The following is a 15,331-nucleotide window of genomic DNA, read 5'->3' as shown; positions in this document are numbered from 1 at the left end:
TTGTACTTTATCTTTTACTCAGTTTTAATTTTGTTGATATTGATGAGTGGCACAATTTACCTTAAGCTAAATATGTTTAACATCATCATGAGGTAATAGCTTACTGTTCTTTATGTTTTTTTAGCATGTTGCCAGTGCTTAAGATCTTGCTTGACCATATGCAAATCTTGCTTAACCTTAAGCAATATGTTAAGTAACATTTTAAGCAGTGTAAAGTCATACATTTTGGATACTTTTTCACGTTTTTCTCTCTAAAGCTTCATTGTTAATATCATTTTGAGGTTAATTTTAGAATTCTTGAGCATATATTGATTTAATTCCCAATTGTATATATTTCATTAATTAATTAGTTCACACAATTTTGCCCATCTTTGCATTCATTTTAGACATTGAGGACAATGTCTTATTTGAGTTTGAGGGTGAGGGCAAAATTTTTTGCAAAATTTTTAAAATTTTTTTGAGCATTTTCATTCATTCATTTATTGCATTTCATTTATTCATGCACAAAAAGCCCATATACTTACACTTATACCACACATACCTATGCACATACACTTACATATAGTTTTCACATAGATTACACTTAGTTTTAATTTGATTTATGCATTCATTTTAGGGTCATGCATATCATAAAAATAAATTTTTACTTTATCCGTAGAGGATTGAGAATTGCTTTGAAGAGTAATTGAGCTTACTTTTAGAAGGGTTTGATGGATTGAAAGTTCTGGATAGGTGCAAGGTTATTAGATTCTTGCCTTAGTTTATATCTTCTTAGTCAAGGACTACCCAATCAATTGCATTGAGTTTGAGTGCTTAGAGAAAACTCTAAGGTAAGAAGTAGCTAATTGATGTCTCACCAATCTTAGAACAATCCTTTTAAACCTTTCAAGGCGAAATCGTAGCATGCACTTGAGAAAGAAATGATCTAGACATCCTTTGAATTTTAAACCCACATTTTAGCCTTAGCCAACCTCACTTTAAAATTTCTCTTTGGAATCAATTTGAGCCTATATTTATCCCTTTCATTTTTTTGGAATCCATATTAATGCCTAGCGATAAACCCAAACACATACCTACCCTTCATGAGAATAATTCTTTGAGTGATAGATACACTATAAAAAATAAATTAAAAAAAAAGAAAAAAAAGAAAAAAAATAATTAGTTGGGAGCAGTGACTAAAGTAAAAATGCTAGCAAATTCAATTATCGCATGTAAAGTAATTCATCATCCAAGTACACAAAGAAATGAGTTTGGGGGTGAATTAAAAAGGGACAATTGTAATTCAAAGTCAATGTTATGTAGTTCCTCCAAAAGCTTCAAAGTTATATGCTAGCATTGGTGAATAGTTGTAAAGTTCATTCTTCCATTTAAAAAAAAAAAAAAAAGAAAGAGGTTGTGTGTCTTAATCTTTTAATAATTTGATTATTCTCATACTTTGTTACCTTTATCCTTTCCTTGTTAGCCACATTATCACCCCCTTGGCCCTAATTCAACCCTTGAAAGTCCTTTTGATCTTTTGATAGTGTTTTGCTGCATTAGTGGAGATTGGAATAGGAGGACTGCCTATGGGATTGGGATATCATTCATCCATTCATTTATTTCTATCTATTTGAGACACTTTAGTTTATGGATTGCTCTAGAGTCTATTTAGGTGTGATTATTCTTTGTGATTGATTAGTTTGGGCTTGATAATATGGATAATTGACCCAAGGCTAAGCGGTGATAACCTTGGTAAGGATTAAATTCTTTGTACCTTGAAAGTGGATATATAGTTTGTTGGTGGCTAAAGGTAAGCTTAAGAGCTTGGATAAGTAGTTTTCATGAATTTAAGGGAAGGTACCCCAATTGCATTAATTGTTTTTAATTTGCTTGAGGACAAGCAAATGTTTAAGTTTGGGGAAATTTATTACACTCATTTCATATAGGCATTTTAAGAAAGTTTTGCATCCATTTTGCCTTTATATTTTAGTATATTTTATGTTTTTAGCTTTATTTTAGCTTATTTTTTAACTTTAGTTACTTTATATTTGATTTTTGTAATTTTGTTATTTTTAATAGGTTTTTATCGCAAATTGAAAGTCAATGAGTGTATTAGAAAGTGATTTGAAGAAATATGGAGCCTTTTAAGCATGGAGGAAAGTTGAAGAGAGCAAGCCTTGGAAGATGAAGTTGGCCGAAATTTGCTTGAGATCTTGCTTATGATATTGCTCAGGGTATGTCATAATGCTTAACTTTAAGTCTGGGATAAGCCACAAGTCAAACACAGTTTAAATCCAACACATTCAAGTTTTCATTCACAAACTTGTCGAGATTTGCTTAGGGTCCTGCTTGAGATCTTGCTTAGGGTAAGCAGCAGTGCTTAAGGTGCAACTCAAGTCAAGCTGAAAGTCAAACATGAGCAAAAAAACTCATTTTATCCTAAACCTGTCGAGATTTGCTGAGGTTCTGCTTAACCTTAAGTAGACAGTGCATGCAGAGGCCAAAAATTACTGAAGATGTTGCTTAGGGTAAGCAGTACCCTAAGCAGAATGCCTAGAATGTGAACAATTTTGCTGACTTGGATATTTTTACACCTTATTTCCTATCCACTCCTTTGCTCTTATCCATTTTTAAGGCAACTTTTGGGACCATATAAAAGCATCATGTTCTAGTTTTTGCCACAAGAAGAAATAACAAGAAAGAAAAGAAAAGAAAAATTACAAAAATAGAAGGGAGGAGGACGCCATTAATTCTGAAGAAAAGGAGCTACTGCAACCATTTTTAAAAGCTCTAGGACTAAGAGTTTTGGGTTCTTCTACCTAGGTTTTTCTATTTTTAGTCCCCTTAACATGTTTTTCTTTACTTTTCCATCAATTTCTCTTGTAAATACAAACATGAGTGAGTAGACTCTTTGGATTTCAGAGTTGAGAAATATGTTTTAGATTAATTTGTGGATTTGGACTGGTTATTTTCATATTTTATATAAATATGAGCTTTGATTCTTTCTTTGTGTGCCTAATTTACTTGCCTAATATTGGTACCCATTGGGTATTGTGTCAATCTTTGATTGAAAGACCGAAAGGTGAGGATCATTGATAGATAATTAAGGATTAGAAATTAAAATTACCTAGATTTAGAAATAAACTAGGGTTTTAAGAGGATTTAATGATTGGTTACAAAACTTAATGTGTTTTAAATTAATCAAATATTGTACGAAAGTAAGTTTGGTCATCTTAAAGCACACTTTGGTTTGCTTGAAAAAGATATCAAAGAAATTTAGAATCAATCACCTTCAAACTCTATTTTCCCTTAAAATTGGAATACCCAAGACAAATCTCAATTAATTTATGCATAAACCCCCAACTTTGGAATCATTTTTTATCATAATTAGACTTTGATTTAAATTACTCGTTATTGATTTAGTTCAATTGCATCTAGATTTAGAATTTGTTTGCTTACTCTTTACCCATTTTAGTTAGATTTATCAATTTTACTCTACTCATTTACATTTACCATTTATTCATCAATTGTTAGCCCAAATAATCGCTTCATTCATAGTTTGGTACTCAAATGGCAAATCCTTGTGGAAACGATACTTGACTTATCACTTTATTACTTGATACAACCCGTATACTTGTGGATTCACGCTTTATGCAGGCTGAAGTATGCAACCTTTTTCTCCGACACAAAGCTCAGAATCTAGACAGTAGCCTCTATGAGTTGGGATGCATTTGAGACACATAAACTTGGTAGTATTTCAAAATTTCCACATCTAGATGGTTTAGCAGCAAGCACAGACTGTACCTTAATTGCTCTTCATATACTGCTACTTGACAGGATAATGAAACATACTATCAGCTCGCCCTCTTGCCCTACCAAGCGAAAGACGAAATCGCTCGATAGATATCCCATAGACCTCAGAAAATTCTAGAAGGTCCCACCCTATCAGGGAAGATGAAGTATCGAAAACCCCCCTAGGCACGTTCTCTCCCGATGAACCCACTTCAGTACCCAAAATCGAATCACCAGCATTTGGACCTATTATCTCGAGAAACTCCATCACTACTGTAGGATTCCCTGTAACACCCCTATTTGTATAGCCTGGTATATTTCACTGTTCCGGGTGACCGGAGTCGGTCCGGACAATTAAGGGGTTTAGAACCACTCTTAAGACAACTAGATAAACTATAAACACAAATAATTAATAATTGTCAATTAGTTAAGTATAAATAAGAAAAACAGAACATAAGAAGTTAAATGAGCCGAGAGTCACAGAGATGGGTGACATTCTCGGGAACGACTGCGAAGTTGATGTAAACTCAAATTTCGAACCGTAAAATGTGACGCTGCAGTCCTTAGGACCCTTACGAACACAGTGGAAAAGAGAAAATCACGAAAAAGAACTGTTAAGCCAGTCAAATAATTAGGTTAGGGAGCTGGAAGAAATATTGAATTATTTGCAAATCAGGTTGAACCGGCGAGGGGTAATTTGGTCAATTGACCCCGAGAGCTGACTCCTGACCTAACTGTCAAATAAAATCGGAGAGAAGAAAACTTCGGAGTTGGGAATTAAATTAAAGAACTAAAAGATAAAAAAAAAAAAGAGAAAATGAAAAAGTGAAGGGAGGTGACATCATGCATGATGCCATAAATCCTATAATTAATAAATTTAAATTAAATGGATTTTTGGGTCTTCCATAAGACAAAATAAATAAAAGAAAAGAAAAGAAAAAAAAAATTTCATTGTCTTCTTCCTTATCCCTTGCCGCCCTCACTCTCCCTCACTTCTCCATTGTTAGTCCTCCATTAAAGCTTGCACTCAAGCTTGAAATTCTTCACTAAACCTTAATAGCTTCCATAAAAACCTCATTAGAGCTTCTTTTAGTCACTTGAGAAGAAGATTGAAAGAGGAAAGAAATACAAAAGATAGAGATTGAAGGAATTGAAGTTCTAAGAAAGGTTAGTAAGCAAACTTGATAAATTTAGTTTGATTTCTACATTTTTAGCTTGATTAACTTGTAAATAAATTTAAAATGGAAAGAAAAATTTGTTGCGGGACCATGATTGAAATTCGGCCAGCATGTGTATGGGGGTTTTATTGCATGGTTTGATTGGTTTGAATGGGTATATGAACCTTAATTAGTTGAATGATTATAATTAAAGACATTGAGTTAGCTAAATATAAGGAAATTGTGAACTAGGTTGGACACTTAGGGTTTAGAGACTAAAAAAGTGAAAAAATTGATAAATGATGTCTTGGACCTAGTTTAAGGAAAGAAATGGTCAATTGTGACCTAATGAGGTGTGTTAGGAGTGTTTGAATCAAAAGCCAATTCGGATTGAGTGTGGTCATACTGCTGGCAGCATGACTAAGTTAACTTTGAGGGATCAAAAATAAAATTTTACAAGTCCAATTGGTATGAGACCAATTGAGAATGAAAATAGACACTAAATGACACAATTTTCATTTAGGAAGCATGCCCAAAAAGTGACCAAAACCTAGTGAACAAATTGACCAAACTTGGAAAATCACAGTCTGCCCTGTACAAACTGACCAAATGAACAGTGTTCATTTGGCCATAACTTGAGCTAGGCAGGTCTAAATGACCTGAAATTTTACCAGTGGACAGTTTAGACATAGACCTAAAACTTTCATGAAGAATACAAACCAAATTCTGCCATTAACCAAGTCATTTGGCCACCCTAAGTTGGTGACCTAAAACTGCCAGAACCAAAATTTGCCCAGAAAATCTGGGTTAAGTCCAATCCAGCAGCCATGGTTCAAATGGCTATAACTTGAGCTAAAAAACTCCAATTTGAGTGATTCAAAAAGGAGAATAAACTTAAGACAATAGGGAACATTTTCTGTGAAGAAAGTTTTGCCAAATTCCAACAGTAAAGTGACCAATGGAACAGTGCAACCTTAGACACAAAAACTGAAAATTTATCAAATTTGCCTAAAAGACTTAGAATTTGAATAAACAACCAAAACCAACAAATTTAGTGACTAAAATGTGGCATGTGGGTGAAGTTGGGATTCCCATACCTATTAAGCCTTAGAAAGTCAACAATTTGACTTGAATACTATAGTGAATAGTAACCCCAAAACACAAAATTTTAAGAACGTCGAGTTTAACACGTTAGAGCTAGGTAAAAGTGAAGTTAAATTTATTTTTGGATTTATGCTAAGTTATGGTACTGAAACACTGTAAAATTGTGTGTTTCAGTTGAAAAGAATACCGGAAAAGAACTCGAGGAACCGAGTCAAGGCTAAGAGGCGACTCGCTTGAGGTTTGTGCACAACATCACTATGCTTTAAAATTCATTGATAAACTGAATGAAATATGTATTTTACTTTTGCTTTGAATTGTTGAAAGTTTATTTGTAACATTAATTATGATGTTTTGATTTAAATTGTGAAAGTTATTGTGTATATTTGAAATAGCAATATTTAGCAAATTGTTAAGATAAGTTTTGAAACCACAGTGTCATGACCATATATTTGAACACCTCACTAGCATGACTAGTGGGGGTAATTAGTTTCGAATTTTGATTCCTTCTCTGGAGAAGTATTGAGGTGTGCCAGTAAAAGAGGATGTGAATGGATATCCATATATTTGAGCTAGCTAGCCTTGTGATATGATTTCTCTTCAGCCTCTGGCTATTGAGATTCTATTTGTTTCGAATGGCATGATCTAACTGTGGGTTTTATGAAATGTGATTTGATACTTCAAAATGAAATTGTTTGGGATTAAAATCTCATAATGCATGATTTGTATTTAATTCTTATGTTCAGTCAAATTTTTGAATAAATGTGATTTAAGTTCTGCATAAAGATTATTTTAATATGTTGTGCACCACTGAGTCCTAGTACTCAGCGATAGCTTTTATTGCTGTCGCAGATTTAGAGACTAGAGGAGCAGCAGACTAAGCTGCTGAGGATTGTGGATCTATCAGCTTGAAGTTATCGGGTATAAATTATACCCTGACTGTAAATATTTCTTTTGATGTATGTATTGCACATAAATGTATGGACATGTAAATTCGATCTTGAGCAGCTTGTACAAAGTTTGTATAAAGTTGTAATAAAATTTAGTTTGGATTTTCTCAATGTAGATTTTAGTATGATGTATATATAGATTGTTTGTCTTTAATGAATGGAAATATTTTATTTTAATTTGAATGAGATTGATAGATATTATTTTAATGATTATCGAATTTTGGGAATTGAAAAATGTTGACTGTTGAATTTTGAGACTTGAGAAATTGGTTGAGATTGATTATGAAATTGAAGTAGTGGTTGAGAAAAATTATTAGAAGTGCTTTTTACAGGTATTTGAAGAACTGTTTTCTCAAAATACAAACGGAACTCTGGTAAAATTTTTATAAAATTTGCGGCAAAATAAAATGGACCAAAAATATTAACTAGTCTTAAATTTAATTAAATGTTTTAAATGCCTATTAGAAAATGCTCACCACTTATCAAAAATAAGAAAATTGTTTTAAAATTCCTCGTAGGGTACTTAATGAGTTATCAGTAGGTGAAGTTCGGTAGTTCATTAGGTATTCTACGGGATCATGTTATGCCTTACAGAGGGGTAAGGTGTGACATTCCCATAGGAAAACAATTCATAGGTACTCGAATTTTGACTATAGACAACCTCAGGTGACCAGGGAGTGGCATTTGAATCACCGATACCGATCAAATCACTCATCTTCTCAACGGAAACAGAAAGAAAGGAAGAAAAATGCAAATGCTGATATAAAAAATACCTCCAACGGAGTGACTTAAAGGAAATCGGAGACAAAGACAAAGCACACAGCTGAAAGTTTCAGAGAAGAAAAGAAATCAGAAGGAAAACACGAAAGGAATAGAAAGAGAAAAAGGAGTTTTTAAAGGAAAAGGGCAATTAATTAACTCCGATAAACAAATCGTAACCTGTTGCCTTCTCAGTTACCAAGGAACTTTTAAATAATGCCAGCTTACAATAGAAATGAAAGCCTGACAGCTATCCCAAAAAGTTACAAACACAACGATCAAAGAAGTCAAGCGAAGCAGTCATATCACCCTTTGGCTGAATGATCAAACAACAAACATAAATGCACACAAGACTCGAGGGGGGAGACTAATGATACCACTCTCCCAGAATAAAGTCAAAAAGTCAAAAGACATATCCAATGTGGCAAGCCTAAACATAAAGCAAAGCAAGAAAGGACCGAATTATAGTTTTGTTTGCCCAAAACAGCGAACAAAACCCTTACCGAGCAAACACTCTATCGGATACAGCCCGGATTCTACGGACCAAGTGATAATCCGGCATATAATCTAGTAAAAGCAAGTATCATGCAGATCCATTAATATTTAGCCAAGATTACCACCGTAAATAAAGTAACAGCTATTTTCCTAAAAAGCCTATAAATACCAGCCAAAAGAGGAGACTAAAGAATGCATACTATCTCTATTACTCTCTGTTACAAAAGAATTCTTTAATCTCTCTCAAGAGAATTAAGATCACTGACTTGAGTGTCACAGTGGCCCTCTAGAAGGCCATCCACCTCTTTTGGCCATCCACCTATTAGAAAATGCTCACCACTTATCAAAAATAAGAAAATTGTTTTAAAATTCCTTGTAGGGTACTTAATGAGTTATCAGTAGGTGAAGTTCGGTAGTTCATTAGGTATTCTACGGGATCATGTTATGCCTTACAGAGGAGTAAGGTGTGACATTCCCACAGGAAAACAATTCATAGGTACTCGAATTTTGACTACAGACAACCTCAGGTGACCAGGGAGTGGCATTTGAATCACCGATACCGATCAAATCACTCATCTTCTCAACGGAAACAGAAAGAAAGGAAGAAAAATGCAAATGCTGATATAAAAAATACCTCCAACGGAGTGACTTGAAGGAAATCGGAGACAAAGACAAAGCACACAGCTGAAAGTTTCAGAGAAGAAAAGAAATCAGAAGGAAAACACGAAAGGAATAGAAAGAGAAAAAGGAGTTTTTAAAGGAAAAGGGCAATTAATTAACTCCGATAAACAAATCGTAACCTGTTGCCTTCTCAGTTACCAAGGAACTTTTAAATAATGCCAGCTTACAATAGAAATGAAAGCCTGACAGCTATCCCAAAAAGTTACAAACACAACGATCAAAGAAGTCAAGCGAAGCAGTCATATCACCCTTTGGCTGAATGATCAAACAACAAACATAAATGCACACAAGACTCGAGGGGGGAGACTAATGATACCACTCTCCCAGAATAAAGTCAAAAAGTCAAAAGACATATCCAATGTGGCAAGCCTAAACATAAAGCAAAGCAAGAAAGGACCGAATTATAGTTTTGTTTGCCCAAAACAGCGAACAAAACCCTTACCGAGCAAACACTCTATCGGATACAGCCCGGATTCTACGGACCAAGTGATAATCCGGCATATAATCTAGTAAAAGCAAGTATCATGCAGATCCATTAATATTTAGCCAAGATTACCACCGTAAATAAAGTAACAGCTATTTTCCTAAAAAGCCTATAAATACTAGCCAAAAGAGGAGACTAAAGAACGCATACTATCTCTATTACTCTCTGTTACAAAAGAATTCTTTAATATCTCTCAAGAGAATTAAGATCACTGACTTGAGTGTCAGAGTGGCCCTCCAGAAGGCCATCCACCTCACCATTTTTCCTCACTGCAGGTCTATGTGTCAAGACCAAAAGGACTACCGGCAGCATCATATATATGTAATTTTTTTTATGAAGTTATGTGGTCAATTGACCACACTCAAGAGTATGTAACTCAATTATTACATTGGCCCCTTCAAGTAAGATTTTCTGACTCTGTCCTAGATTGTCTATATAGAATTACTGCTATATTCTATAATTATTTCTTGAATTCAAAGTAAATTAGGTCTTCGATAAAAAAAAAAAAAAATCCATAAGTGAGTGGATTTCACGACCTAAATCAAGTTGTATGGGTGGTATTACAGGAAGAAATGAAGTCAGTAAACACAACCAAAATAAGAAGTCCAATTAGGACATAGACGTTGCATTCATGGGACTTGTCTGTTTCCATATAAATTTTCTATATTAATAAATGATAACTATTAAGGATAATAAGATAGCGAGTGTAGCAGAGAAGAATTCCAATATGATTTTTCTGTTAATAATGAAGAAAGCAACTTGGAAGCCTTAAAAACATATGTAGTTAAAGCATCTTATCTTCACTGGTTCTATTCTATATTTCAAATCCTTCACTTTGGTTCTAACACATTGAAATTTGAGAGTTGCAAGTTCTAATTAATTCAGTTTTAAAGATGTAACTTCTGTGTTTTTGAGCCACATTTCTGCAATCCAAACAAGAGCTGATAGAAAAGAATAAAGTCAGTAAACTTAAGAGCCAATCACATAGTTACAGATTTTTCAATTACAAGAAAAGTTACAGATTTTTCAATTACAAGAAACGAATTAATCCAATCCCTGTAATGAATGTTAAATTATCTAGTACACCAAGAAGGCTTTACATGTAACTAAATAAGAAGATGAGAAAGAAGTAGGGAACAACAGCCAACAAGGAACCAACGGTGAGGGATGGAGCTGCAGAGGGAAGCAGTGGCGGCGGTGATATTCCATTTCCAACTTTGATTGCCACCTTCATACCTTGTTCGCAGTGGTTTCCAACAGAGCACACGAAATAGCGAGTCCCATTTGCACTAAGAGGGACAATGACTCCTCCTCTTGTTACGATCACTATTCCTGTCTTTGTGCAGTTATTATATTCATCTTCATTGTCTACTTCAGTTACAGTATGTGTCCCAGTCCAGTTGAACACTGATAAATTAATGAAAAAAAAAATCACTTTGTATTTTCATTATTCGTTAGAAACTAGCTATCGAAGTCATTAGCTAGGCCAGCAGATGAAGATTTTCAAAACCCTATTAAATCAAAAGTTCATTTTTTTGTTAATCCTATGAAGATTGCTTACCGAGGTAGTCTCCTAACAGAAATGTCTTGTTGTTAGCCCAGTCGCCATAGTACCCAAGTGAATTGTTGGGAGGGAGTGTCCATCCCAAACTGTCTCCAACTGTGTACTTTGTAGCTGCATTTGCGCCCTGAAATAATAATTTTGCCACTGTAAACATCAATATCACAACCGAGCTTTGACGGCCAGCCATTATGACTGATCGGTCTTGAGGAGGTCGCCCCCTCAGTCAATGTTTCTTTCTCTTCAAAGGTGCTTTGCTTTGGCAAGGAACAGCCCAGCTTTCAAGTTAAAACCGTGACTTGGAGAAGTGGAAAAGAATAACCAGAGATAATTAATGGAATTCTTTTTGTTTTTTTAAGTTATGGTTCATCATTGTCCGGGCTAATTTTATTTGCATCTCAACTAATTAATTTCAAAGAATTTATTCGATAGAATACAACAAATACATCTGATCGTATACATTTAGTTATTATGGATCTAAGTTAGATCAAGGATGATCAATGATCATAACACAGACATCTGTTAGACACCCACATCATTAAAGATTTACACTCCTAAAATGTCTACCAATCTTTTAATTTTAACTTTTATTATTAAAATTTAAATGATAAAATTAAAACGTAAAAGAATGCAAAGGTTTACGTGATTTGGACGAAAGAAAATTGTTTCATCCTATATGCAATTAATTAACAAATATTAAACGTTCACTTTTTTTTTTAAATTAAAACAAAAAACAATTTTATAATGCCTCCAACTTGAACAGACTACGAAATTGACAATTTCATTATAGAATTTTTCAGGTCAATATAGCCATATCATAGAGACAAATTTTTTATATTATATGTGCCTCCTTAATGGCATATATGACATATGAGTAGGTTAAATTACAAATTTGGTCATTTAATTATTATGCCAAATTGTAGTGAGATTTATAATTTTTTATTTCTTAATTAAGTGGTAATTTAATTATAATTTCAATAATAATAATAATTATAGATCGTCAATTGAGATGAAAAATATTGATTACTATAAAATAACTTCAGAAGATGATTAGCTACAATCAATAAGACTGCAACAGTAACAGGTAATACACAAACACAAAATAAAATAAGAAACTGCAGACATATATAGCCCAATTCAGTAGACAATGTGGGCAATTAAGGCAAGAGAGTTCAGGAAATATATGATAAAGGCAGAGAGAAGTAGTGGAGACAAGGTACTGATTGTTAGTGGAGAGTTTGATGGTGAAGAAGTTAGTGAAGGTGTATTTCCATTCCCAACTTTGATAGTAACCTTTCTGACCAAGTTGGCAGTGAGTGCCGACGGTGCAGATGAAGTAGAGGGTACCATTTTCTGTGAACGAGATCGTTACAGGACTGATTTCCTTGAGAATTCCATTTGTTTTTATGCAGCTATCATATTCTGCCTTCGATGTTATTTCCACTACATTGTGTCTCTCACTCCAATTGAATACTAAAATAAATGGTAAGATGTGTTTGTTAAATACTCATTCATGGTCCATAGATGAATAATAAAAGCATATAAGGATTGCCAGGGACAACAATTAATTATCTGAAATTTAATTAATATATACTAGGAGTATCATGCATGCTTTCATATTATATCAAGAAATCTCTTGTTTCAAAATATATATATCAATCAAGGAAAAAGAATTTTTTTTTAAGACTAGTCAAATAATTAATAAATTAATTATGGATATAGAAAAAGCATTGGAGGATAATCAACATAAACCTTAAATGTCTTATCTGCAACCTAAGCAGTGTAGAAAGAAGAGTTACTAGGAATTGTCCAACCCGTGGTGTCTCCAACTGTATATGTGGTTGCAGCTGCTGCACCTTGTAGAAATGCCAGTTAAATGATACAGTCCAATGATGGGCGAATCCGCAAGTATACGGGTCGTACCAAGTAATAAAGTGATAAGTCAAGTATCGTTTCCACGAGGATTTGCTGTTTGAGTACCAAACTATGAATGCAGCGATTATTTGGGCTTATGATTGATGAATAAATGGTGAATGTAAATGAGCAAAGTAAATTGATAAATCTAATTAAAATGGGTAAAGAGCAAGCAAATAAATTCTAAATCTAGGTGCAATTGAACTAAATTACTAAACTGGTAATTTGAATCAAAGTCTAATTATGATAAAAATGATTCCAGAGTTGGAGGTTTATGTATAAATTAATTGCGATTTGTCTTGGGTATTCCAATTTTAAGGGAAAACAGAGTTTGAAGGTGATTGATTCTTAATTCCTTTGATATCTTTTTCAAGTAAACCAAAGTGTGTTCTAAAATAACCAAACCTAATTTCGTATGATATTTTATTACTTTAAAACCCATTAAGTTTTATAACCAATCATTAATTCCTCTTAAAACCCTAGTTTATTTCTAAATCTAGGTAATTTTAAGTTCCAATCCTTGATTATCTATCAATGACCTTCACCTTTCGGTCCTTCAATCAGAGATTAACACAATACCCAATGGGTACCAATATTAGGCAAGTAAATCAAGCACACAAAGAAGGAATCAAAACTCATATTTATATAAAATATGGAAATAACCAGTCTAAATCCACAAATTAATCTAAAATATATTTCCCAACTCTGAAATCCAGAGAGTTTACTCACTCATGTTGGTATTTACAAGAGAAATTGATGGAAAAGTAAAGAAAAACATGATAAGAGAACTAAAAATAGAAAAACCCAGGTAGAGAGACCAAAAACTCTGAGTCTTGGAGCATCCAGAAATGGCTGCAGCAACTCCTCTTCTACAAAATTGATGGCGCCATTTTCCCTTCTATATTTGTAATTTTTCTTTTCTTTTTTCTCTTATTGTTTCCTCTCCTTCCTTCTTGTGGCAAAAACTAGAAAATGATGCTTTTATATGGTCCCAAAAGTTGCCCTAAAAATAGATAAGAGCCAAGGAGTTGATGGAAAATGAGATGTAAAAATATCCATGTCAGCAGAGTTATCCACGTTTTGGGCATTCTGCTTAGGGCACTGCTTACCCTAAGCAGGATCTTCAGCAATTTTCGGCCTTTGCATGCACTGCCTGCTTAAGGTTAAGCAGACCCTTAGTAAGTCTTTGCAGGTTTAGGATAAAAGGAGTTTTTTTGCTCATGCTTGACTTCCAGCTTGACCTGAGTTGCACCTTAAGTACTGCCGCTTACCCTAAGCAGGATCTCAAGCAGGACCCTAAGCAAATCTCGGCAGGTTTTAGGATGAAAGCTTGAATGTATTGGATTTAAGTTGTGCTTGACTTGTGGCTTGCCTAAGCTGAAGGTTAAGCAATATGACATACCCTGAGCAACATCATAAGCAAAGTCTCAAGCAAATTTCGGCCAACTAAATCTTCCAAGGCTTAATTTTTTCAACTTTCCTCCATGCTTAAAGGACTCCAAATTTTTTCAAATCAATTCCTAATGCACTCATTGGCCCTCAATTTACCATAAAAACCTATAAAAAAAAACAAAATTATAAAAATTAAATATAAAGTAACTAAAGTTAGCAAATAAGCTAAAATAAAGCTAAAAACATAAAACATACTAAAATATAAGGGTAAAATAGATGCAAAACTATCCTAAAATGCCTATATGAAATGAGTGCAACAAATTCCCCCAAACTCAAATCTTTGCTTGTCCTCAAGCAAATTAAAACCAATTAATGCAATTGGGGTACATTCCTTTAAATTCATGAAAATTATTTATCCAAGCTCTCAAGCTTACCTTTAGCCACCAGCAAACCATATACCAACTTTCAAGGTACAAAGAATTCGATTCTTACCAAAGTTATCACCGCTTAGCCTTGGGTCAATTATCCATATCATCAAGCCTAAACTAATCAATCACAAAGAATAATCATGCCTAGATAGACTCTAGAGCAATCCGTAAACTAAAGTATCTCAAATAATAATGGAAGTAAATGAATGGATGAATGATATCCCAATTCCATAGGCAATTCTCCTATTCCAATATCCACTAATGTAGCAAAACACTATCCAAAGATCAAAAGGACTTTCTAGGGTTTTAATAGGGTTAAGGGGGTGATAATGTGGCTAACAAGGAAAGGATAAAGGTAACAAAATATGAGAATAATCAAATTATTAAAAGATCAGGACACATAATTTTTTTTTTGAATCAAATGGAAGAAGGAACTTTATAACTATTCACAAATGCTAGCAAATAATTTTAAAGCTTTTGGAGGGACTACATAAATAACATTGACTTTGAATTATAATTGTTCCTTTTAATTCACCCCTAAACTCATTTCTTTGTATACTTGGGTGGTGAATTACTTTACATACCATAATTGAATTTGCTAGCATTTTTACTTTAGTCACTTCTCCCAACTAATTATT

The 15,331-nt window shown here is 33.7% G+C and overlaps 1 protein-coding gene across 1 annotated transcript; it reads right to left on the bottom strand.

The window, feature by feature from the left end:
* Window positions 1-10,374: 10,374 nt before the first annotated feature.
* LOC110643450 (mavicyanin) lies at window positions 10,375-11,213 on the bottom strand. The gene is made up of 2 exons (XM_021795824.2): window positions 10,960-11,213; window positions 10,375-10,805 (listed from the first exon to the last, which is right to left on the bottom strand). The coding sequence occupies exons 1-2, from the start codon at window positions 11,147-11,149 to the stop codon at window positions 10,495-10,497; spliced, it is 501 nt and encodes a 166-aa protein (XP_021651516.1). The 5' UTR covers window positions 11,150-11,213; the 3' UTR covers window positions 10,375-10,494.
* Window positions 11,214-15,331: the final 4,118 nt, after the last annotated feature.

This window comes from Hevea brasiliensis, chromosome 17 (genome assembly GCF_030052815.1).
Source record: "Hevea brasiliensis isolate MT/VB/25A 57/8 chromosome 17, ASM3005281v1, whole genome shotgun sequence".
NCBI lineage: Eukaryota > Viridiplantae > Streptophyta > Magnoliopsida > Malpighiales > Euphorbiaceae > Hevea > Hevea brasiliensis.
The sequence above is the reverse complement of the archived record's forward strand: the minus strand, read 5'-3'. Positions and strand labels throughout refer to the sequence as shown.